General features: G+C 41.6%; 1 protein-coding gene and 1 long non-coding RNA gene across 2 annotated transcripts; both read left to right on the top strand.

Annotated features, from left to right (window-relative positions):
- The first annotated feature begins 17 nt into the window (after nucleotides 1–17).
- LOC107287551 lies at nucleotides 18–10,890 on the top strand. The gene is made up of 3 exons (XR_001548873.2): nucleotides 18–33; nucleotides 158–239; nucleotides 10,859–10,890. It is a non-coding gene; the product is annotated as an uncharacterized LOC107287551 (long non-coding RNA).
- A 2,777-nt stretch (nucleotides 10,891–13,667) lies between these two features.
- Nucleotides 13,668–22,186, top strand: LOC107287550 (snake venom serine proteinase 11-like). Its single transcript, XM_015816072.2, has 6 exons — nucleotides 13,668–13,726; nucleotides 13,853–13,934; nucleotides 18,118–18,265; nucleotides 19,179–19,438; nucleotides 21,275–21,414; nucleotides 21,757–22,186. The coding sequence occupies exons 2-6, from the start codon at nucleotides 13,883–13,885 to the stop codon at nucleotides 21,928–21,930; spliced, it is 774 nt and encodes a 257-aa protein (XP_015671558.1). The 5' UTR covers nucleotides 13,668–13,726; nucleotides 13,853–13,882; the 3' UTR covers nucleotides 21,931–22,186.
- The last annotated feature ends 4,295 nt before the right edge of the window (nucleotides 22,187–26,481 follow it).

Here is a 26,481-nt window from a genome sequence, read left to right as displayed (position 1 = left end):
CTCAATTTTAAGTTTGGGACTGGGATCTTACAGGTGAGAAACTGGATTTTTTTCCACATCTGTACTTCGTCCTCAGAGTGGAACAGAACAAAGTGATTAATCAAACATTTTGAACTGTGAATTCTTGCCAAAATTGTTCCCCATTTCTAAATTCCAGGCAAACAGCTTTCCATGCAGAGTTGAAGCTATGGTGCTGATCAGAGTGCTAGCAAACCTTCTGATACTACAGCTTTCTTACGGTAAGAGCCTGGACAATGGAGCAAAGGGTGGACGGAGCTTTAGGTATCTTTTTCGGTTTAAACCTCCAGTTACAGGAGTAAACTTGCTGTCAGGACCCACTTCAATACCTCATCCCAAGAAAGCAGAACTCATGGAAACAAGCTCTTCCAAAAGGAACTTTTATTAGAAGAAGCTGATAATAGGTAAACTAGACAGGATCTGAGGGGCTCCCATACAGATCGATAGGTTAAAGTGTTCCCAAACAAACCCCACCCCAAACCCCACCCCACGGCCAATCCCCAGGCTTTAAGTCCATTGTGGGAAAGGGGAGATAACATCTGGCCGGCTCTGGTCATGACGGTGATGTTTAGACAACTCTTCACACCTTCTTTTGAGAATGGAGAGATAAGCCAGGTTCCGTAAGTTGTAATTCTTTCTTTCTCCCCCTTTGCTAGCTGATAGTTTAGGGAGCAGAGTACAGAGAGAAATAGTGCAGGAAAGCGAAGTGTTACATTGTAGCAATAGAGAAAGAATGCAGGAAAGCAAAGTGTTACATTGTAGCGATAAAGGAAGCTACGGCAACAAACCCACGATCCTTCCCCCCTCTCCTCTAGGAGTATGGCAGAACCCAGGGAGAGAAGAGAATGGAATTTGGGAGAGAGGAAGAGAGCAAGGGAAGTATGAAATCCGATAGATATGGGTTCTGACATCCTGCCCCCCTTAAAAATATGAGAGGTCAATCTGTTGAGAGACAAAACAAATAGTGAGAGGTTAGTCTGGTTTGTTCGGGTAGTCCTTGTGAAACTTTCTTAATAGTTTTGGGGCTCTAATGTGGTGTTTGTGCACCTATTCGTTCTGGGAAGAGGGAAGGTGCTTCCATGCTACTAGCTATTGAGTCGTTCTGTGGTATTTTTGGGAATCAAGGATTTCTTTTATTTCAAAATGCTGCACCCCTTGTTTTCCGGTTGGGTCCCAACCCCAAAAGCGCAGCTGCTCCTAGAGCGAAGGTGGGGAACTATGGCTCCCCTTATGACTTGTGGACTTCAACTCACAGAATTCCTGAGCCAGTCTGGTACTATAGCTGGATACCGTCCCCCCAGTTGTACAGACTTCAATTTCCCTAATTATCTACAATTACCATCCTGACTGGGAAATTCTAAGAGTTGAAGTCCAGGCCTCTGGAGAGGATGAAATTTAAACGTTAAAGCTAATTTTAAACAAGTCAAATTCAAAAAACTTACAGCTGTGGAGAGCTTCCATCCAGTGCTGTGCATAGCCAGCTTTTCTGATCTCCTTTTCCAAAACTAGATCCTAGAATGGAAAATGTGGAGAGTTTTCAAACCAGTCTCACAACCCTGAAAATTGTTGGACTTAAGTTAGTATCAGTTGCCCCCACTATTCATAATACAGAAAAAGTCATTTTTCCACACCACCCAAACAAATGGGAGAACTGAGTGTGTGGTTGCCTTTATATGGTCTAACTGCCCCGGCTTTTTTAGGTTTAAAAATATTTCCAGTTAAAAGAAAAAAATCTGTTTTCCTTCCGACCTAAAGCTGAAGCGAATTCTGCACCAACATCTCACATAGACTGCATTAATCACATATTAGGGTTTTTTGCTTTCCGGGAGGGGCTGTTTTTATTGAGATACATATCCAATCTTGTTATCAGTGTTCTTTTGTGCTTCAGGCTCAGTGGTGGGATTTAGCCGGTTCGCACCACTTTGGCAGAACCGGTAGCTATTTTTTTGTTGCCCAGGCCCAGAATGGACTTCTGGAAGAAGCATCCGCATAGAGAACCGGTTGTTCACATATTTGAATCCCACCACTGTTCAGGCTGCATGATATAGAGCCAAGTTACATAAGGATGTGAAGGGTTCTGGAACAAAGGGAAATTGTTTAGTCTGTTTGTTTCTTGCTTTTTGGCTCTGTTGTCTGATTTTCATTGGCTAACAAAGTTTATAAAGCAATGCTACCAACTTTCTAATGCGTGTCACTTCTGGATGTGACTCTGCCAGCATTCTAGATTGTTGGCCACCCAGCTGCTTAATTTGATCAAATAAAGTGCTGCTTAATCAAGAAGTCTCCTCTTGGGTTATCTAATTAGTTTAATATGGTATCTCAAGTTTAAGTAAGGGACTGGGACCTTACAGCACCATGCATGTATTTCATTTGTATGGTGCCAAACAAAAAGGGGTCCCCCCCAGACTTTTCTATCTCTACCCATCCCCAAAACTGAGGTTCCAATGGCCAGGAGGATGCAGCCTGCGACTCAAAGACCCGGACGGGCGCGTCTCCGCATCAGGTTGGAGGTGCCCTGAGCACTGGGCCTTCCTGCGCTCTTCGGAAGGGTTGGTACCACTGGGAAATCCCCTCTGAGGATAGAAGCAAGGCTTGACCAAGAAGTCTCCGCTTGGGTTATCTGATTAGATTGATATGGCATCTCAAGTTTAAGTTCGGGACTGGGATCTTACAGGTGAGAAACTGGCATTTTGTCCACATCTGTCCTTCTGCCTCGGAGTGGAAGAGAACAAAGTGATTAATCAAATATTTTGAACTGTGCATTCTTGCCAAAATTGTTCCCCATTTCTAAATTCCAGGCAAACAGCTTTTCATGCAGAGATGAAGCTATGGTTCTGATCAGAGTGCTAGCAAACCTTCTGATACTACAGCTTTCTTACGGTAAGAGCCTGGACAATGTAGCAAAGAGTGGACGGAGCTTTAGGTGTTTTCTTCAGTTTAAACCTCCAGTTACAGGAGTAAACTTGCTGTCAGGACCCACTTCAGTACCTCATCCCAAGAAAGCAGAACTCATGGAAGCAAGCTCATAGGAGAGGCTGATAGTAGGCATACTAAACAGAATACAGATGGATACATTAAAGCGACCCCAAACAAACCCCACCCCATAGTTCATCCAGACAGTTCAAACCAGCCAATCCCCAGGCTTTAAGTCCATCGTGGGATAGGGGAGATAACATCAGGCTGGCTCTGGTCGTGACGGCAATGTTTAGATGACTCTTCACACCTTCTTTTGAGAATGGAAAGATAAGCCAGGTTCCTGAGGTTGTAATTCTTTCTTTCTCCCCCTTTGCTAGCTGACAGTTTAGGGAGAAGAGTACAGAGATAAATAGTGCAGGAAAGCAAAGTGTTACATTGTAGCAATAAAGGAAGATACGGCAACAAACCCACGATCCTTCCACCCTCTCCTCTAGGAGTATGGCAGAACCCAGAGAGAGAAGAGAATGGAATATGGGAGAGAGGAAGAGAGCAAGGGAAGTATGAAATCAAATAGATATGGGTTCTGACATCCTGCCCCCCTTAAAAATATGAGAGGTCAATCTGTTGAGAGACAAAACAAATAGTGAGAGGTTAGTCTGGTTTGTTCGGGTAGTCTGTGTGAAACTTTCTTAATAGTTTGGGGGCTCTAACATGGAGTTTGTGCACCCATTCGTTCTGGGAAGAGGGAAGGTGCTTCCACTCTACTAGCTATTGAGTTTCTCCGTGGTATTTTTGGGAGTCAAGGATTTCTTTTATTTTAAAATGCTGCTCCCCCTCAACCATAATAGGAGAGGGCGGTAGGGCGATGACTGGTCATAACGGTGATCACCGCTCTCGTTTTAGCAGGTGAAAGATGGGGTGAATCTGCCTGAGGGTTTTGGTAATTCTAGCTCTTCTGTTACTGGGTTTATGATCCTTTTGATGGGGAATGGTCCCACATATTTCGGCCCTAGTTTCTTGGATGGTTGCAGGGATTTTAGGTATTTTGTGGATAAGTAAACCATTTTCCCTATGATGAATGGTTTTGGTTCGACTCTTTTCTTATCTGCTTGTGCTTTATAGGCCTGTCTAGCTTCAGCTAATGCTTTTCTAACTACTGGCCAGGTATTTTTTAATTGTGCGATCCACTCCTTCAAGGAGGGAATGACTGGCTCGGTGGCGCTTATTTCCGGCATAGGGTTGAAGCTTTGGCCCGTAGCTACTTGAAATGGGGTGTAGCTCATGCTGGAATGGACCTTGTTGTTGTATGCCACTTCTGCGAAGCGGAGCAGGTCGGTCTAGTTCATCTGTTGAAAATTAATAAAGCATTTTAAATATTGTTCAAGTACTGAGTTTAAACGTTCTATCCCCCCATGTGTCTGAGGATGATGACTAGATGACAGCCCCTGGGTGGTCCCTAGAATGGATAAGAACTCTTTCCAAAAGTCTGATGTGAATTGCACCCCCTTGTCCGATATTACGCACTGGAGTGCCCCATGCAGTCTATATATGTGCTGGACAAACAGTTTTGCTAAGGCTTTAGCAGTGGGGATTTTTGGATAAGGGATGATGTGTACTTGTTTTGAGAATAGGTCTGTGACCACCCAGATCGCTGTGTTTCTACTACTTTCTGGTAGTTCCACTATGAAGTCCGTGGAGATCTCCTTCCAGAGGGCTGAGGGGTTTACCACTGGCTGTAACAGTCCGGGGGCTTTCCCTTGCAGTCTCTTAGCAGCTGCGCATATTGAACAGCTGGCCACATAGCTCTCAATGTCCTTTTTCATAGATGGCCACCAGAAATGTCTTTTTACTAGATGCAGCATTTTCACGAACTCAAAGTGACTCGCTGGTTTCGTGTCATGGCAGAGTTGCATAAATGTAATCCTCTGGGTTTTTGGCATGTACAGCTTCTCCCCCACCCATGGCAATCCGTCAGTGATAGTGCATAAGTTTTTGTGGCTCTGGAACCATTCATCGGTTTCTAGAGCCTTCCTGAATTCGATCCTGCTTGGCTGGCAATTGGCTGTTTTAGCTTTGCCTGAGCTCTTGTGGTTCCTTGTGCTGCCAGCTGCACTTCTGGCATTAGCAGCTAGGAGATGGTTGGCTGGGAGCTATTGTACTGGGGCATGCGGGATAGGGCGTCTGCCAGGAAATTCCTCCCCCCTGGTAAGCGTTTAATTTTGAATGTGAACCGGTGGAAGTTTTGTGACCACTGGGCTTGTTTGGGGGTGAGTTTTCCGGGCATTTTTAGGGCTTCCAAGTTCTTATTGTCTGTCCAGACCTGGAGTGGGATTTTTTTCCCTTCCAGGAAGTGCCGCCAAGTGAGGAGGGCCCACCCAACAGCGAACGCCTCCTTTTCCCACACCGCCCAATGTTGCTCTGTGTCAGAGAGTTTTCTGGACATGTAGGCACAGGGTTGCAGCTGCCCCTTGTCATTTTCCTGTAGCAATACTGCTGCTACTGCTATGTCACTTGCATCGGCTTGGATTACAAATGGCTTATCTGGGTCGGGGTGTTTTAGGACCGTTTCAGCCAAAAAAAGTCTTTTTAATCTTTCGAATGTGGCTTGACATTCCATTGTCTAGGTTAGTGGCTGACTGGGTTTTATCGAGCCTCCCCCTTTCATCTTTAATAAGTTCATGATAGGCAGGGCTATCTGGGTGAAAGAAGGGATGAACTGACGGTAGAAGTTAGCAAACCTCAGGAAGCTTTGTATTTGCTTTCTCGTGTGGGGTGGCGCCCAGCACCGCCCGGACCTTCTCGGGGTCCATCTCTATGCCTTTGGTTGATATGCATTAGCCAAGATAGTCAATTCTCTGTTTGTGAAACTCGCACTGTGACAATTTTGCATAGAGGTTGGCTGCTCTCAGTTTTTTCAAAACTGCTTTGACAAATTTTATGTGCTCGTCTTTAGTCTCTATAAATATAAGGATGTCATCCAGGTAGACGAGGACCCCTTTGTATAGGTGCTCCCTCAGTACCTCATTGATCCACTGCATGAAGACTGCTGGAGCTCCCTGCAGCCCAAATGTCAAGACCTTAAATTGGTAGCATCCCATAGGGCAGTTGAATGCGGTCTTCCACTCGTCAGGAGCTTTGTTCCTGGCTTGATTTCTATTGCACAGTCTGTGGGTTGGGGGAAGGGGTAGCTCGTCCACCCGTTCCTCGCTGAAGACTTCGGAGAGGTCCTGGTACTCCTAGGGTATTTCAGGCAATGCTTTTCCCTCCCCCACTGCTGCTCTTTCTGGAGGGGAGCACTTGGGAACTCCCTAGGGTGGCGATCCTTTTGGGAATCTGAGTTCTGCTGTCCTCCAGTCCACTTGGGGGTTCCATTTCTTTAGCCACACCAACCCCAGTATTATTAGGCACTCCATGCCTGGGGTCACCACAAACATTATAGTCTCCTCATGGTCCCCCAGGGTAAGGTGGATCGGTAGTGTGGCTAGAGTGGCAGCCAGTCTAGTAGGGCTTTATCTTTTACGGCTTCAAGCATGGAGGGGGCTAGGATAGTCACTGTCCGGATGAGGGGCACGATGGGTCCACCTACCAGGGGTTCATCATCGCAGTTGTCGTCTGACAAGTTGGACACTCCCGATGTCCTTGGTGCCCCTCGTGGTTGGTTCTTGCAGCTTGATGGGCAACTTTCCCAACTTCCCGGCTGGTGTCCGGTTAGCCCTCTGGGGGGGGATTCCTTGAGCGACATTCTGTGGCGTGATGTCTCTCTTTCCCACATTGAAGCATTCGGTGGTCTTCTTGGCTGTGGGTTGAGACTTTGCAGGCTCACATGATGGCTCAGGGGGTGATCGGTTCCACAGCTTCCCTCAGCGATGTTTCTTGAGCAGGTCAATCTCAGCTTCTTCTGCCAGGATGTACCAATCGTGCAATCAGCATGGGTCTCCCCGTGGAAGGCAGGCATCATAGAGGTCGTATTTCAGCCCATCCTTAAAATGGCTAAGTAGGATGTTTTCCAGCCAATTTAGCTTGCTGGCAATGGCTCGGAACTCCTGGGTGTACTCGGCCACTGGGCATCTGCCTTGCTTTACCGTCTTAATCTTCTCATGGGCCTTCCGGTCTGCCAACGGGTCCTTGAATCATTGTCTAAGGCAGAACATGAATTGGTTGAAGTTCTGGAGCTCGGGGGTATCAGAGTCGTGTAGGTCCACCACCCAGTCAGCTGTCACGCCATCTAGGGCCACCTATATGATGCGGATCTGAGCCTTGTCGGTTGGGATGTCTCGGCCGTATTCTTCCATGTAGTTGAGGACTTGGGTCAAGAAGAACCCCAGGCGCTGTTGCTCTCCCCGAAACTTCACATCCAGCGGTGGGAACTTCTGGATGGGTTGATTCCCACATCGTCGTCTGTAGTGTTGTCCATCCTGATCAGCAGCCACCATGTGGCAGGGAGTGGGAGCTCCCGTCGTGACGGATGCGGTCTCAGCTGCTCCACCTGACCTTCCTGGGGCTTCGACTTCGGATTGCCCCTCAGTGTCTTTTTTGCTGTGATCCAAGGTAACGGCACGGCCACGGGCTTCGGGCTTCTCATCTTTGAGGGATTTCATCAGGTGGATTGCTTTCTCCAGGATCTAGTTCGACTGCTCCCCGTGATCACCCTCATCTTCACTGAGGTGCAGTGATCTCTCCATCTCTTGCTTCCATCCCTGTTGGTGGCTGCCTCGCCTCAGAATCACCTTTCTTGATTTTCTCTCTGACTCATCCTTCTTGCCTACGCCCATGGACCAGCGAGGTTTGGGGCTCTGCATCTCCACCACTTCTTCCTCTGAGGTGTAGGACGTCTCGGAGCCAGATGGCTGCAGGATTCCGACCGGAGGGAGGGCTCCCCCTTTGTGGTGGCTTCTTCCAGTGTCCCACCATGGTAGATTTTGCAAAGGCCCCTGGCAAGGTCCGTCCTTCTGAGTTGACCACTATTGCAGATCCTGTCTAATGTCAGGACCCATTTCAATACTTCCTCCCAAGAAAGCAGAACTCATGGAAGCAAGCTCTTCCAAAAGAAACTTTTATTAGGAGAAGCTGATAGTAGGCATACTAGACAGGATCTGAGTGGCTCCAATACAGATCGATAGGTTAAAGTGTCCCCAAACAAACCCCACCCCATAGTTCATCCGGACAGTTCAAACCGGCCAATCTCCAGGCTTTAAGTCCATCGAGGGAAAGGTGAGATAACATCGGGTCAGCTCTGGTCATGGTGGCGATGTTTAGATGACTCTTCGCACCTTCTTTTGAGAACGGAGAGATAAGCCAGGTTCCGGAGGTTGTAATTCTTTCTTCCTCCCACTTTGCTAGCTGACAGTTTAGGGAGAAGAGTGCAGAGATAAATAGTGCAGGAAAGCGAAGTGTTACATTGTAGCGATAGAGAAAGCTAAGGCAATAAACCCCTGATCCTTCCCCCCTCTCCTCTAGGATTATGGAAAAACCCAGGGAGAGAAGAGAATGGAATTTGGGAGAGGAAGAGAGCAAGGGAAGTATGAAATCAGAGAAATATGGGTTCTGATATCTGCATGTAATTATTAACTGTAGATGTACAAGCAGGTCAAAAGTAGAGAGTGTCCATCCTTTTCAGAAGCTCATCTGAACTATTCTTCTTACTTCAACTGATTAGCGTAATCTGACTGGCAGTGATACCATTAAGTTACTGAGCAGTGGAGAAGTGAAGCAAAATATGCCATAGCTTCTCATAACGCCAGATGCCTGAGATCTCAGCCATCAGAATGGCTGATGCTATTCAGAATCATGCTGTTTAACCTATTTGCAGCATTACTGGAGATGTGAAGAATATTAATATTTAGATCTGAGGCTTGAAAATCAAATATTCCTTTTTGTTTCTACTTAATTTCTCTTGGATGGTAAACCTGAAATCAGGAATTGCTGTTTATGTTTGCCATATGTCCTGATTTGACTAAGATGATCCCAGTTTTTAGCTCCAGTGCAAGCATCCTAACTGGTCTGCAAAAAAATTCTGGAAAGTATAGCTGTACAGACCTGCAAAGTCAGATTTAGCCATCTACAGGTAGTCCTCAACCTTACGATCACAATTTAGCTCAAAATTGATTTCTTTTTTTGGGGGGGTAAGAGTTTTATTGATTTTTTACAATAACAACCTTAGTGCCTGGTGTACAGCGTGTTGTCTTGGTTCATGATTTTTTTTAAAAAAATATATACAATCAATAATAGTTAATTAACAGTTAATAATAATTAATTTTTATATTTCCATAATTAGTATATCAATTGATAATATATTTCCTTGAGCCTCTCTTCTCCCAATAGTATTCTCCTTCTTCAGCATTAAGCAAATACAATTTTTGATATTTGATATTTTCCATATATAAATGACTAAATAAAAACATTGTATTCTATATTTATACCAACAATAATAGCGTCCATATATAGCATTTTTTTCTTATCAGCTTCTGTTGTTTTCATAAAAGTCGTCTTATTGATTCACCATATGCCTTATTTTCATAAATCTTGTTTAAGCTCAATTTCATAATATTAAAAAAATCTTATCAATCATAATTTTCTCAATAATTAACATCTAAATATCCAAATTTTCCACTTAAATATATCATCCCAGTATTTTCATATTTCATATATTATAGAAATACTATACTACTTATCTATCATAACATCTACCTATAACATATTTTCTAATCAATTTATATTTCACTTCTATTTATAAAAATTGATTGAATCACTATATATCCTTTTTTCAAAGTTCTTATAAAGCCTAATTTCCCCTAAGTATTTCAATCATTCCTTAATCCAAAATCTTTTCAAACTTAATTTGTCTTTAAAGTTCAAACTTTTCTTTCACTTTCATCATCCCAATATTTTTACATTTTGTATCTTATCAAAAAATAATATATTACTTATATCTCTTATCCCACTATAAAGCCTCTTTATAGCCAAAGTTATTTATTTAGCCATATTCAAACAGGTGTTCCTTACTAGGCAGGGAGGCTGAGTGGAAAGTACTAAACATCTGTCTCCAGCTTTGCTTCTAAAAGCTTTCGGATTATGGCCTTTGTCTTGCAGCTTGAAGATGTATGGAGTTCAATTCCCAGAATTCGCCATGCTGGCTCGGGACTTGTGGGAATTAAAATCCATACATCTTGAAGTTGCCAAGGTTGAGAAACACTGGTTTAATTGGTTGAAAGTACAATCAGCTCATTGTTACTGTGGCTTATAAGATGCTCTAAGGAGCTTCTATACTTCCAGCAGCAAGACCCTGCTTTAAATAACTAGGATCCTGGAGTGAGAATTCAGGGGGTGATAAAAGTGTCTGTTTCACTTCCCTATTGAATAAGTCAATTCTCCTGTTTTGGAAATCTTTCTACGCCCAAATCTTATCACCATTAACAAAACAAAGCCTGCTTCACTAAAGTGTTAAGTGTTAAGAAGACCCTGGTCATATCTTATTTCAGAGTGTGGTGAGCTAGCTGTGTAATATTTAATGAATTTTTGCTTTCCTAGAACCATGTTTGAAGGAGTGGGAATTAAATTTTCCTATGTTGTTACGTTAAACAAGATCTCAAACTGAGTTCTTATCTTAAGATATTGTCATTGTCTGTGAGCACACTGGCACATGTTGAAAATGAAATTCTGATGCCCTTTCTCAAAATGTGTGTATGTGTGGACACACACACACACACACACATTAATTACTTAAGATTCACAGGTAGTTTACCTACATGCGCATAGACATATATATGATTTAAAAATAATCCATTTTATTCAACTGGTTTGATGCTGTGTGTCCCAAGGTCATTTGTTACCCTCCAAAATTAGTGTACTGATAGAAACAATACCAATAAAAGCGATTCTGTTCTACTCCACAGCCAAACACTGAACTTTTTTTGTTTCTTTGCAGCACAAAAGTCTTCTGAACTGGTCATTGGAGGTGATGAATGTAACATAAATGAACATTGTTTCCTTGTACTCGTGTACTTTGATGGGGTTCAATGCGCTGGGACTTTGATCAACCAGGAATGGATGCTCACTGCTGCACACTGCAACGGGTGAGGGCATTACAGAATGTGGAAGGGTTGAGGGAGATCGTGTTTAGATATCCAGATTTTTTTATAATGTTTCTGCTAGTTTTTAGTGACTTCTCTGTGCATTTTGAATGAGTGTTCTGCTGCTACTGCTATTGCTCCTCACAATCATATCTTGAGGAATGCTGTTTATATTTATGGTTGAATTTCCATCTTCTTAACCACAGTATTCATATCTTTCCTTTTTTCTGGGATATAATAATAACAATAATAACAAAATCTGGAATATTACCTGAACACCATCAGTATTGACAAAATCACCACAGTCAATTGCAAAAGGCAGCCTTAATTGCAACATCTTGTGACAATCCCTTTAAAACCATGGAACCACAACATTTACCTACCCCAGGTCCTTGGGAAGGACGTGATAGGTGGATAAAAATGCCAAGTCCAGTCTAAATATCTGACTGACTGTGCAACTAACCAGAAAATATTAACCATATGCTGCCTGACTCTGGGGTTTGCCATAAGAAAATATTTTTTTAAAAAAATCATTAAAACATAAAAGAGAAAAGATGATGAAGTGAGAGGCTTCTCTCTCCCTTATCAAAGGCCTGGGTGAGGCACTACACCTTAATGCCTCTTCTAAACAAGAACAGAGTGGGCACCATCCAGATTTTGTATTTGTCTTTATCTACCCACCATCCTTTGAGATAGGCTGGGTTGAGAGAGGATGTGCGCAATACAAAGTCATAACATTAGTACCGTAAACACATGGGTTCTATCTTTAACACAGTCATCTATAATTTATAAGTGCAACATTCACACAATACACATCCAAGTCAAGAAAGAGATAGATTCATACTATATGCTGAACTTTCTGAGTACTAAGCGGCATCCACAGAGAGAACTGGTTGTTCACATATTTGAATCCCACCACTGTTCAGGCTGCATGATATAGAGCCAAGTTACATAAGGATGTGAAGGGTTCTGGAACAAAGGGAAATTGTGTAGTCTAACTGTTGGTTTCTTGCTTGTTGTAATCAGCTTTTGCACCAGAGAAATTTCATGCAAACGTAGGAAACGTGTACATGGATGGGATATACTGAAGGAGGGAATAAGGGAGTTTACAGGAATGATTGATGTCTTTCTTATGATGGAATGGCTCTGTTGTCTGATTTTCATTGGCTAACAAAGTTTACAAAGCAATGCTACCAACTTTCTAAGACGTGACACTTCTGGACGTGACTCTGCCATGGTTCCAGATTGTTGGCTATCCAGCTGCTTAATTTGATCAAATAAAGTGCTGCTTAATCAAGAAGTCTCCTCTTGGGTTATTTAATTAAATTAATATGGTATCTCAAGTTTAAGTAAGGGACTGGGACCTTACAGCACCATGCATGTATTTCATTTGTATGTGCCATCACAACACACATGCCTCTGATTCCCTAGTGGATACTGCCTTTAAGAGTATATAAAAAATACACAACACCAGACATAGCACCCAAACACTTTTTTCCAGTAGAAAGATATATAGCTGGGGTCTTCAAACTTGGCCGTTTTATGACTTGTGGATTTGAACTCCCAGAATTCTTCAGCCAGGCACACTTGAGTTTTGAGTGATATTTTCACTCAACTGTTTAAACCATGAGTCTCCTCTTCATAAAACAGAGTTGTTGGCTTAGCCTGCTCAACAGCTAGCCTGCAAAGAAAGACACAATAATCTAACACAATGTGTGAGCCCATGTGATATCTCTTCAAGATCAGATCTTTATGTGTTCACTGGCTGCCTATGATAAGAGGGAGAGATCTTTTACTGTCTTCCTTTGCCCCCAACTGGTTTCTTGTACAAAAATGATTTAGCCAGACTTACGTAATTTACTTACCCAAAAAGAAGGGCACAGGGATGAGTATACTTTTTTATACCACTGACAGACATAGGGATCAGAGCCTTTGACATTCATAGCTTTCTCACAGCGATGGAAATCTACCAGGAAAAAAAAATTCAAAATGCATCTAATCTAAGATCCAGAAGAGCCCTTAAAAGAGAACTGTGTATAAGCCTGAAGAATCTACAAGACTGTGTATTGTCCAACACCTGGGTCTCCACAATAGAAAAAAAACCTCCCTGTATCCACCATTTTGGCCTCCAACACTTCCAAATACAGTGGTGAGATCCAGCCAGTTCGTACCACTTTGGCAGAACCGGTAGCTATTTTTTTGTTGCCCAGGCCCAGAACGGACTTCTGGAAGCGGCATCCACATAGAGAACCGGTTGTTCACATATTTGAATCCCACCACTGTTCAGGCTGCATAATATAGAGCCAAGTTACATAAGGATGTGAAGGGTTCTGGAACAAAGGGAAATTGTTTAGTCTAACTGTTGCTTTCTTGCTTTTTGGAATCAGCTTTTGCACCAGAGAAATTTCATGCAAGCTTGGGAAACATGTACATGGATTGGATATACATGTACATGGATGGAGGGAATCAGGGAGTGTCTTTCTTATAATGGAATGGCTCTGTTGTCTGATTTTAATTGGCTAATAAAGTTTATAAAGCAATGCTACCAACTTTCTAAGACGTGGCACTTCTGGACGTGACTCTGCCAGTGTTCCCAATTGTTGGCCACCCACCTGCTTAATTTGACCAAGTAAAGTGCTGCTTGATCAAGAAGTCTCCACTTGGGTTATCTGATTAGACTGATACAGTATCTCAAGTTTAAGTTTGGGACTGGGATCTTACAGGTGAGAAATTGGTGTTTTTTCCACATCTGTCCTTCTGCCTTGGAGTGGAAGAGAACAAAGTGATTAATCAAATATTTTGAATATTGTGCATTCTTGCCAAAATTGTTCCCCATTTCTAAATTCCAGGCAAACAGCTTTCCATGCAGAGTTGAAGCTATGGTGCTGATCAGAGTGCTAGCAAACCTTCTGATACTACAGCTTTCTTACGGTAAGAGCCTGGACAATGGAGCAAAGGGTGGACGGAGCTTTAGGTGTCTTTTTTGCTTTAAACCTCCAGTAACAGGAATAAACTTGCATGTAATTATTAACTGTAGATGTACAAGCAGGTCACAAGTAGAGAGTGGGTGAAAAAGGCCCGGTTGGTGCAAATGGGGAAGACCACTGCTGTATTTGTAATGATAGTATGAATTGATACATTTATTCATATCAGCAAAACTAGCCAGTTAAAAATATATAATCCCAAATATGATCAGCTTCCTTTCATGTTTCTATTTATTTGGCAACTGACTTCAATAGAGGAAGATAACTTATTAATTAATATAAGATGCATTGAGAAAAAGTTGGGAGGGGTTTTCAGTGTTAAGGTGGTCTTTAAAAAATGGTGTATGAGATGGCCATTGATTTTTGTCCAAACTGGTAAAATAAATCTGTTGGATTTAACCTAGCTCCCATTCTGTAGATTTGCTGCATTATACAGCGTGCAATATCTGGGTCATTGCTTCTGAAACAAATATCAAAACCGGTATGTAGGGATTTTACTGCCATCAATGTTGGCTCAAACTGCTTTTAGTGAACTAAATACTAATGTTATCAACTTCCCATAGATTAAATTCCATTTTCATCAATCTCTTCCCCACTTTCACTCCTTCTGCCCCCTATTCTCCCCATCACGAGGCCATATATTTTGCTTAGCAATGCAGTACAGCAAGATCAGACTCTGGATCAAATGCTTCTAAATGTCCATCCTTTTCAGAAGCTCATCTGAACTATTCTTCTTACTTCAACTGATTAGCGTAATCTGACTGGCAGTGATACCATTAAGTTACTGAGCAGCGGAGAACTGAAGCAAAATATGCCATAGCTTCTCATAAGGCCAGATCCCTTAGATCTTAGCCATCAGAATGGCTGATGCTGTTCAGAATCATGCTGTTTAACCTATTTAAGCATTACTGGAGATGTGAAGAATATTAATTTTTAGATCTGAAGCTTTTTGTTTCTACTTAATTTCTCTTGGATGGTAAACCTGAAATCAGGAATTGCTGTTTATGTTTGCCATATGTCCTGACTTGACTAAGATGATCCCAGGTTTTGGCTCCAGTGCAAGCATCCTAACTGGTGTGCAGAAAAGTACCGGAAAGTATACAGTAGCTGTACAGACCTGCAAAGTCAGATTTAGCCATCTACAGGTAGTCCTCAACCTTACGACCACAACTGAGCTCAAAATTTATTTCTTTTTTTTTTTTGGTAAGAGTTTTATTGATTTCTTTACAATAACAACCTTAGTGCCTGGTGTACAGCATGTTGTCTTGGTTCATGAATTTTTTTAAAAAAAAATATACAATCAATAATAGTTAATTAACAGTCAATAATAATTAATTTTTATATTTCCATAATTAGTATATCAATTGATAATATATTTCCTTGAGCCTCTCTTCTCCCAATAGTATTCTCTTTCTTCAGCATTAAACAAATATAATTTTTGATATTTGATATAAATGATTAAATAAAAACATTGTCTTCTATATTTATACCAACAGTAATAGTGTCCATATATAGCATTTTTTTCTTATCAGCTTTTTTTATTTTCATAAAAGTCATCTTATTGATTCACCATATATCTTATTTTCATAAATCTTGTTTAAGCTCAATTTCTCCATAATATTTAAACAATTCTTATCAATCATAATTTTCTCAATAATTAACATCTAAATATCCAAATTTTCCACTTAAATATATCATCCCAGTATTTTCATATTTCATATATTATAGAAATACTATACTACTTATCTATCACAACATCTACCTATAACATCTTTTCTAATCAATTTATATTTCACTTCTATTCATAAAAAATGATTGAATCACTATATATCCTTTTTTCAATGTTCTTATTAAGCCTAATTTCCCTCAGTATTTCAATCATTCCTTAATCCTAAATCTTTTCAAACTTAATTTGTCTTTAAAGTTCAAACTTTTCTTTCACTTTCATCATCCCAATATTTTTACATTTTGTATCTTATCCAAAAATACTATATTACTTATATCTCTTATCCCACTTATTCTAAAGCCCCTTTATTGCCAAAGTTATTTATTTATTTAGCCATATTCAAACAAGTGTTTGCTCGTATAATATTCCATCTGCTAGGGCAAGTCAAGTCTCTTGAGCCCATCTCTAATCTTCTTCCTTTGCCAAATTGTTTTCCAGATTAATATTTTCGACTTGTCAAACAATTCTTGTATTTTTGTAGATGTTGTTAAGCGTTTCTGGCTATATCCTTCAAGAGACTAGAAGTCTCAAAATTTTTGTTGCTTAAATGAAAAATCTGTTTAGTGAGTTTTGTCCCATTTTACGACCTTTCTTGTTACAGTGGTTAAGTCAATCACTACTATTCTTAAGTTAGTAACACTGTTGTTAAATGAATCTGGCTTCTTCATTGACTTCACTTGTCAGAAGTGATTGCAAAACCCAGGGACACTGCAACTGTCATAAATATGAGTCACATGCTAAGTATCTGAACTTTTTTCACGTCACCGTGGGAATGCTGCAATGGTCATGTGAAAAACTGAATAGCATCAGCCATTCTGATGGCTGAGATCTAAGGCATCTGGTCTTATGAGAAGCTGTGGCATATTTTGCTTCACTTCTCCGCTGCTCAGTAACTTTCTTCAGGGCCATTGTAAATTTGAATTGTCACTAAATGAATTGTTGTAAGTCAAGAACTACCTGTATTAATAACTAGTTCTTCACTGTGGAGGGAGGCTGAGTGGAAAGTACTAAACATCTGTCTCCAGCTTTGCTTATACAAGCTTTCGGATTATGGCATTTGTCTTGCAGCTTGAAGATGTATTGAGTTCAATTCCCAGAATTCGCCATGCTGGCCGGGGACTTGTGGGAATTAAAATCCATACATCTTGAAGTTGCCAAGGTTGAGAAACACTGGTTTAATTGGTTGAATTATTGTGGTTCATAAGATGCTCTAAGGAGCTTCTATACTTCCAGCAGCAAGACCCTGCTTTAAATAACTAGGATCCTGGAGTGAGAATTCAGGGGGTGATAAAAGTGTCTGTTTCACTTCCTTATTGAATAAGTCAACTCTCATGTTTTGGAAATCTTTCTACGCCCAAATCTTATCACCACTAACAAAGCAAAGCCTGCTTCACTAAAGTGTTAAGTGTTAAAACCTTGAATGGTAGGGGTGGCCCTCAGGTTCTGTCTAATGTAAGGACCCACCCCACTTTGCATCTTAAGAAGACAGAACTCTTGGAATATTTCTTCCAACAGGCATCTTTATTAAGAGAAAATGGTTGCAGGCATTCTAGACAGAACCTGAGGGCCACCCCTACCATTCAAGGTTTTAAGTGTTCCCAAGCAGCCCCCCACCCCACCCCACTATCCTTCCAGTGACAATCCCAGGCGTTACATCATTTCCACCCCCTTTTTCCTCACGGCCGGCGGAAGGGAGATTTCAGAGAGGAGTACATGAAAGGTGATGGGCCCTATTGTTATAGTCAGTCCTCTTGGTGAGATCCACATTCAGTCCCTTTGAAGTTGTAAGGAAGGAAGTGAGAGCCATAAAACCCTTTGCTCATCCCCCTTCCCCTTCGTAGTATGACAGAATCCAGAGAGGGCAGAAATGGGGTTTTCCATATTCGATAACTAGAGATGAAATATAATTGGATTCTGACACCCTGGTCATATCTTATTTCAGAGTGTGGTGAGCTAGCTGTGTAATATTTAATGAATTTTTGCTTTCAAAAATTTGAAGGAATGGGAATTAAATTTTCCCATGTTGTTATGTTAAACAAGTAGATCTCAAACTGAGTTCTTATCTTAAGATAAGATAGGATAACTTTTATTGTCACTTTTCTGTGAACACACTGGCACATGTTAAAAATGAAATTCTGATGCCCTTTCTCAAAAGTGTCTGTATGTACACACACACACACACACACACATATTAATCACTTAAGATTCATAGGTAGTTTACCTACATGAGCATAGACATGTATATGATTTACAAATAATCCATTTTATTCAACTGGTTAGATGCTGTGTGTCCCACAGTCATCTGTTACCCTCCAAAATTAGTATACTGATAGAAACAATACCAATAAAAGCGATTCTGTTCTACTCAACAGCCAAACACTGAACTTTTTTGGTTTCTTTGCAGCACAAAAGTCTTCTGAACTGGTCATTGGAGGTGATGAATGTAACATAAATGAACATCGTTTCCTTGTACTCGTGTACGTTGACGGGTATCAATGCGCTGGGACTTTGATCAACCAGGAATGGGTGCTCACTGCTGCACACTGCAACGGGTGAGGGCATTACAGAATGTGGAAGGGTTGAGGGAGATCATGTTTAGATATCCAGATTTTTTTATAATGTTTCTGCGAATTTTTAGTGACTTCTCTGTGCATTTTGAATGAGTGTTCTGCTGCTACTGCTATTGCTCCTCACAATCATATCTTGAGCAATGCTGTTTATATTTATGGTTAAATTTCCATCTTCTTAACCACAGTATTCATATCTTTCCTTTTTTCTGGGATATAATAATAACAAGAATAACAAAATCTGGAACATTACCTGAATACCACCAGCATTGACAAAATCACCACAGTCAATTGCAAAAGGCAGCCTTACTTGGAACATCCTGTGACAATCCCCGTAATACCATGGAACCACAACATTTACCTACCCCAGGTCCTTGGGAAGGACTTGATAGGTGGATAAAAATGCCAAATCCAGTCCAAATATCTGACTGACTGCGCAACTAACCAGAAAATATTAACGATATGCTGCCTGACTCTGGAGGTTTGCCACTAGAAAATATTTTTTCAAAAAATCAGTAAAAAAAAAAAGATAAAAACATGATGAAGTGAGAGGCTTCTCTCTCCCTTATCAAAGGCCTGGGTGAGGCACTACATCTTAATACCTCTTCTAAACAAGAGCAGAGTGGGCACCATCCAGATTTTGTGTTTGTCTTTATCTACCCACCATCCTTTGAGATAGGCTGGGTTGAGAGAGGATGTGCGCAATACAAAGTCATAACATTAGTACCGTAAACACATGGGTTCTATCTTTAACACAGTTGGGGAAGGTAGGTTATGCCCTTTCTTGTTTGGCTCTAACGATCCTGCTTGAGGGCCAAAATGAGGTCAAGGACCATCCCAAGTAATATAGAGTTTACTTTAAGTTGTTGTTGTTAACTTCTTATTGCTTTTCTTGTAGGAAAAATATGAAGTTACAGCTTGGTCTGCATAGCAAAAATGTACCAAATAAGGATAAGCAGATAAGATTCCCAAAGGAGAAGTTCTTTTGTCTCAGTAGCAAAACCAATACCGAATGGGACAAGGACATCATGTTGATCAGGCTGAACAGTCCTGTTAACGACAGTCCACACATCGCGCCTCTCAGCTTGCCTTCCAACCCTCCCAGGCTTGGCTCAGTTTGCCGTATTATGGGATGGGGCTTAATCTCACTTACTAAAGGTAGGGATCTCTGTCTATACTCTCAGACCCAGCTTTTGTTGTAACATCAACTAGGTCTAGGGTCGCACTATGTCACCTGTGAATATTGGAATGTGGATGGACAATGGGATTCCCTAAGATTCCATTTCTTCATCAGTTCCACACCCACAAGGTCCTTCGAATAAAAGAAATAAGCAGGGCTTTTTTTGTCATAGAATGCCCAGAACGCAGTTCTGGCACCTTTTTTGGATGGAACCTTGTAGGGTAGGCAAGGCGGGTTGTATGACATGTGTGAGTTCCGGCACCTTTTTTTTTTCTTCAAAAAAAGCACTGGAAATAAGGAACTGGCATGCTGTATAGCTAAAAAAAGCCCTTATACAATCATGTTTATTTATAGCAGTGCTGTTGGAAATCAGAAAAGTCCCACTAGCATGGGAGTCTTGCATGGCTTCATTACCTTTAATAATGGGGTGTTTTGTGTTTCGCCATGGTCGTTTTGGAAATGGAGAAGTCTCCCATGGAGGATGTTTTCAGAGTATATTTACCACTTGCTCTCAAAATACTAAATATGAACTTAAAAACATGGTCTATCCTTGGATGGATATAAAATCTCTGTGGATGGTTGCAGAGGACTTCTTCCTTTTAAGTCCTGGTGGTGCAGTGGTTAGAATGCAGTATTGCAGGCTATCTCTGCTCCCAGCCTGCAATTCGATCCTGACGGGGCTCAAGGTTGACTCAGCCTTCCATCCTTTTGAGGTTGATAAAAGGAGGACTCAGATTGTTGGGGGCAATATGCGGATATTGTAAATCACCCAGAGAGTGCAGTATATAGGTCTAAGTGCTATTGCTATTGCTAGTAAGGCCATGGAAGTGTTACATGCACTCTCACCTTTGGCTTATGGTCATCCACATATTCAAGCCTGCCAAGGTAGGTAGATCATACAGCCTTGGTCAAGAGCTGGGAAATAATTAAGGACTCACACAAATAATTTTCAACTAACCACTGAGGCACCACGGGGTTTTTGGAATACACGGAGACCAAGTGAATTTAAAGTAACAGCAAAACATTACTGCTTGCGATGTAAATATGCTCTTTCTCATACGCACACATACACACATGCACCCATCCTTAGACACATCCTTCTCAATTAGTTGTGGATCTAAAGATGACTCAAGGAGTGGGTGAGCTTTAGGACCACTTTTTATCCTGAAAAGTTCTTGATTTGTTGATTAGCTGGGGTTGGGGTTTATTTCATATTCTCAGGCCCAGGTTTGTCTGATTCAGATGACATTTTTCCTTTGTTTCCTTAAACTTATTTCCGTCTCATCTGTCCTCCCCAAGGGATCTTTTAGACAAGATTCCTGGCTTTTTGTTCTTGTACACAATACAAACTTATGGGTCTCCTTCATCTTCAGATATGGAAGTTTCAGTATGCTGGCTGAGGAATTTTGGGAGTGGAAGTTCACAAGTCCTAAAGTTGCCAAGTTTGGAAACCCCCGTTCTAGGTCATCTCCACGGGATGCGAGATCAGTTCTGTGACTTTTGAACTAGCAAAAGAACCACTTTTCCAACAAGGCAATTTTTGCGTAGAGTGCCGGAGAAATTTGAGAAGCCTTCAAATGCCCATCAGCTGATGGAATACCTATTAATATCTTGACAAAAAACATTTAAGTAAATCTGTTTTTCCCAGAATGGCTTTGAATGGCTGTCCCTTTGAATAGCTTTGAAAGACAATACTTCCTATTCCAGGGAATGAGATCAGCTCGTCTGGTTGGAGACAATGGAAATTATAGCTCTATGCATCTAGGTGGTAAATTGTGAAAGGTAGAATTTTGCCTATTTTTTATTTTTTTCAGTGACTTTGCCTGATGTCCCTCACTGTGTGAACATTAACATACTCGATCATGCAGTGTGTCAACCAATTTACCCAGGGTTGCTGGAGAAAAGCAAAACATTGTGTGCAGGTATCATGGAAGGAGGCAAAAATACATGTGGGGTAAGATGATCCGTTTTAAGACAGACTCCTAAAGAAATGATGCCAATTTTCAAAGCTATGACAGAGATCTAGCCTTGAAGGCATCTTGTAGAAACATACAAACTTACGGCTTTTTCTAACTCAAGTGCCTTCTAGGTGTCTAGATTTCCAGACTTCCCAATACTGGTGATTCTGGAGGGGAAAACTCAAGGAGTTAAATTCTTCTACAAGGATCCTGAATTGGGGAATATTGAAGTGAAACATTGGGGGCGATATGTGAATGGACGATAGGAGGGAATTGTTTGCTCCACTTCCCATTCATAGATATGGTAGTAATGTTTCCTGTTTGATTTTTCTCAACAGGGTGACTCTGGGGGACCCCTCATCTGTAATGGAGAACTTCAGGGCATTGTATCTGTGGGGGGCGATCCTTGTGCCCAGCCTCGTGTGCCTGCCCTCTACATCAAGGTCTTCGATTATACTGACTGGATGCACAGCATTATTGCAGGAAATACAACTGTGACTTGCCCCCCATGAAAAGTTTTGAAAAAGTTAAGAGGAGAAAATGTAACATATTAGTACATCTCTTCTATATCCCTAACCATATCCAACTACATTGGAATATATTCCCAGGCAGTAAGCTTTTTTTAGACTCAAATAGGACTTCCTTTGGAGTAAGAAATGCTCAAAATAGTGCTGCAGGGATCATGTCCCATTTAATTTCAGTATAAAACAATATCAGTAAAACAGAGGCCTGTTTTAGGGTGAGGTGCAAAATTTTCTGACTCTAAAATGGACCATTCCAAATATTTTAACCTCCGAATATCTTTCCATTTCTGTCCACTTCTGGGACAGTGGGGTCCTTGATGCTCTCTGAGCTTGTCTTCTTGCAGACATTTCATTACCCAGCTAGGTAACATCATCAGTGCTAGAATATTCTCTTCTATTGGTACTTCTGTGGCATTTACAATACACTCATATGGAGTCATGCAGTCACCCCACAAACATATGCATATACCCGGGTCCCACTGTTGCCTAAAAAGGATCCCAGATTAAGCCCCACTTCCCAATCACTAAATAGAATCTTTTGAGAATCATGTTTTCATGTAAATTCTCAGGTATCCACAGCAATAAAATTGTATAAATCGTCACTTGTTTTCTGATCCTTTGGTTTTGCAAAGGAATGGCCTGGTAAATGGCAGCATTTGAACAACTGGGCTTAAAAGCTGAAAAAGCTCTGACCTGGACTTCCGGTTTTGCGTGCTTGAAACTGAGTGAGGAATTTGATCTTCTCTTTTCTATTCTATATTTAATTTCCTGGAAAAGATCCCCAAGAAGCAAAATACCTCCGAAAGGGAAGGAGGGGAACTTCCGCCCCACCCTTATACTAACGGAAGTGGTGAATTAATCTTTTTATGGAGAATCAAAATATATGGAAGTGAAAGTAATATAAAACCTGAAATTTAAAACTTTACATAACAGAAGAGCACCTTTCCTAAAATGATTACCGGGAAGGGGGAATGAAAGGTACAAAGGTATCTTGCCTGCAGACAGGAAAACAATAACAAAAATGACATGCCACATGTGATACAATGTGCCCCTTACTGTAGTATTAAGTACTGAAGATTAAGTACATGATACATAATACAGGATTGCCCTAGATATTTTATTCTAAGTAGAACCCTGCTCACAAATCATTGTCTACTCCCTATTGTATGCCTTCTTACTCTCTTGTAATCCCTTCCTCTATAATGAATTTAAATATCAACATTAATTCTTTTCTAATTATCTCAGTGCTGGAGTGAGCATTCCAAAGGACAGAGGAATGTGGGAAGGGGCTGTAAGAGTTACCCTTTTACTTGGCTTCCTTGTGAGTCAGGTTTTGGAAACCTTTCCCACCCTTTGTCCTCACCCAGATGTTTGGGATAGTATTCTTTGGACACTACAAAGCAGGGATTTTCAAACTTGGCCCTTTTATGCAGGGCTTTTTTTGTCATAGAACGCCCAGAACGGCATTCCGGCACCTTTTTTGGATGGAACCTTGTAGGGTAGGCAAGGCGGGTTGTATGATGTGTGTGAGTTCCAGCACTTTTTCTTTTCTTTTTCTTTTTTTCTTTTTTTTACAAAAAAAGAACTGCTTTTATGACTTCAACTCCCAGAATGTGCCTGGCTGAGAAATTCTGGGAGTTGAAGTCCACAAGTCAAAAAAGGGCATAGTTTGAAGACCCTGGTATAAAGCAAAGGGAAGCTAAGTAAAATCACTAGGACATTTGTGGTCATGTGATTGGACTTAGTAACAGTTTTGTTTAACCACTGAGTTGCCTGTCAAGGACTACTGATACAGTCTGATTCTCCTAGCTGCAATCAGTGAAAGAAATTAAATCTGCTCACATCAGCTGTAGAAATATGTCTGGAACTCCTTCCTGCTAAATAGAAAAAAGCCTTGTTATCCTTACCAGAGACCAACAGCTACTTTAATCTAATACATTAATATGCCTCTCAGTTTTAAAAAACTTTCTGATAAGAGACTGGAGACATGGTTTCATCCTTAAACTTTACAGTAGACAAGCTAGATTTTACCAAATCATTTCTAGATATATATTCTAGCCTACTGAACAGAAATGATATATATATGACATAAGGCCTCAGAATGCTCACATGTCAAGAAATTGGAAGCAGATACCTTATTCTGCAGTTCTGCAGAAGAAAGCATAAGTTTTCATTAAATTGCTAGTTCTGTCCCTTTAATTGAGACTTCATGACACTTTACATAACAGAAGAGCACCTTTCCTAAAATGATTACCTAGGGGCGGGAAATGAAAGATACAAAGATATCTTGCCTGCAGATAGGAAAACAATAACAAAAACGACATACCACATGTGATACAGTGTGCCCCTTACTGTACTATTAAGTACTGAAGATTTATACACATTAGGTGGGTTCAACAGCAGCCTATGCTCCGACTACAAAATAGATGTTGTGTTCTCACAATATCTGATACCCAAAGAAAACAGTTGTATGAGTGCTTAACCTTTGGCTGACATAATAAAACAGTTGCTTCCCACCATTCACCAAACCATAGTTACTGCCCCATTCCATTTCAAGGCTACCCCAGCTTTTGTGTGAATTCCGCTATTAGAAACTCAAGCTGTTTTAGCAAAATCAAGGCAAAAGCAAGGGGGAGGGAAGGACTTTGATGCCCAAATCTGATGTACCCCAACCTTCTTGCCAATGTTCCTAATCTTCATGTAAGTGCTAATCTATGATGAAAAGACAAGACAAGCTATCTGGGCCAATACTGTCACACAATCCCCCAACTAATGATGATGATGGTTTATTAAACTTGTGGAATAGTGTCATTTGGCTGCAAGGTTACCTTTTGTATTAAGTCTACTTGGGTGCACATTCTTTTCAAACAGTTTTCTTTTGCTACCGGAAGCCCTCGACTTACAACAGTTCCTTTAGTGAATGTTCAAAGTTACAACAGCATTTTTCACACTTATGACCATTGCAGCTTCTCCACAGTCATGCAATTTACGTGCCAATGCTGACAACTGGTTCCTATTTATGCCAGCTGCAGTGTCCCGGAGTCAAATGATCATCTTTCATGACCTTCTGATAAGCCAAGTCAATGGGGGAAGCCAGATTCACCTAAGAACGGTGTTACTAGCATAACTAATTTTACTAATTTAACAACTGCAGTGCTCCGCTAACAAATGTGGCAAGAAAAGTCATAACATGGGCCAAAATTCACTTAACAAATTTCTCACTTGTGCAACATAAATTTTGGGCTCAGCTGTGGTCATTAAGTTGAGGACTACCTGTACTACAGAGAAGACTGTCTTTGGGTGAGGCCACAAAGGGCTTGGTCTGAATGGAAAGAACTTCTTCTGCCCAGGACAAATTGAGAGGACAGATTTCATCCAAACCGACCTCCTCAACCCCCTCCCTCTCTCCCTCCCTTAGCCCCCCTTTTTGTAATAGTTGGGGGGTGGGGGTGCCAAGAATAAAAAGCGGAGGTGACCAAGGAAAGTAGGACAGTCTGCATGAGCCCCTTCCTCGACGGATGCCTGGGGAAGGCAAGGAAGGTTCCCCATCAACAGAACCAGAACTGTGGCTGTTTGGGGTCCAAACCTCCTGAAGGACCCCGGCCTCCTCCTCTTGCTGTCACCGCATCCCATGGACTCCAACCTTCCTCACCCCTGGAGATGGGAAGGCCTGGGAAAAAACTGGAAAAGTTGGGGGGGGAAGAGTGTTTTTCCCCCATTTTTTAAAATAGGGTTTTGGAGAAAAAGGGGGAGAGAACTGTTTTTTCCTCATTTTTCCAGGTTCTTTTCCGCCGCATCCCTACCCATCCCCAAAAGTGACATGCCAATGGCCAGGAGGACGCAGCCTGTGACCCAAAGACCCGGACGGGCGTGCCTCTCCTTTGGGGTGGAGGCGCCCTGAGCACTGGGCCTTTCGTGCTCTTCCCAAGGGTCAGCACCACCGGGGAACCCCCTCCGAGGATGGAAGCAAGGCCTGGAGCAGCCGGCCTCCTCTCCCTGGCTGGCTGCGAGTTCCCGGCTTCTCACCACAACGAGGCTGATGAAGCAGCGGCTTCCTCAAAGTGACTTTCACTGTAGAAGGGGCCACCAAGACGCCAGAATGAGTGATGGGGATGCTTGAGCAGCACCAGAAGAATGGGCGCAAGGACACTCTAGCTCTGCCTATTGTTTTCCTGTTTGGTCCTAACCCCAAAAGCACAGCTGCTTCTAGAGTGGAGGTGGGGAACTATGGCTCCCGTTATTACTTGGGGACTTCAACTTGCAGAATTCCTGAGCCAGTCCGGTACCATAGTTGGATACCCTCCCCCCAGTTGTACAGACTTCAATTTCCCTAATTCTCCACAATTAACATCCTGACTTGGAAATTCTAGGAGTTGATGTCGAGGCGCTTCAGGCTCAGTGGTGGGATTCAGCCAGTTTGCACCACATTGGCAGAACCGGTAGCTAATTTTTTTGTTGCCCAGGCCCAGAACGGACTTCTGGAAGCAGCATCCACACAGAGAACCGGTTGTTCACATATTTGAATCCCACCTCTGTTCA

The sequence above is a fragment of the Protobothrops mucrosquamatus genome, unplaced genomic scaffold (assembly GCF_001527695.2).
Source record: "Protobothrops mucrosquamatus isolate PMUCROS unplaced genomic scaffold, P.Mucros_1.0 scaffold399, whole genome shotgun sequence".
NCBI lineage: Eukaryota > Metazoa > Chordata > Lepidosauria > Squamata > Viperidae > Protobothrops > Protobothrops mucrosquamatus.
Note: the sequence above shows the minus strand (reverse complement) of the source record. Positions and strands in the feature narration are given on the sequence as shown.

Excerpts from the sequence above, each read along its gene's own strand:
- LOC107287550 (XM_015816072.2), top strand. The coding sequence starts at position 13,883 with ATGGTGCTGATCAGAGTGCTAGCAAACCTTCTGATACTACAGCTTTCT. Across the intron at positions 13,935-18,117 it reads GATACTACAGCTTTCTTACG|CACAAAAGTCTTCTGAACTG; the intron begins GTAAGAGCCTGG and ends GTTTCTTTGCAG. Across the intron at positions 19,439-21,274 it reads CTTAATCTCACTTACTAAAG|TGACTTTGCCTGATGTCCCT; the intron begins GTAGGGATCTCT and ends TATTTTTTTCAG.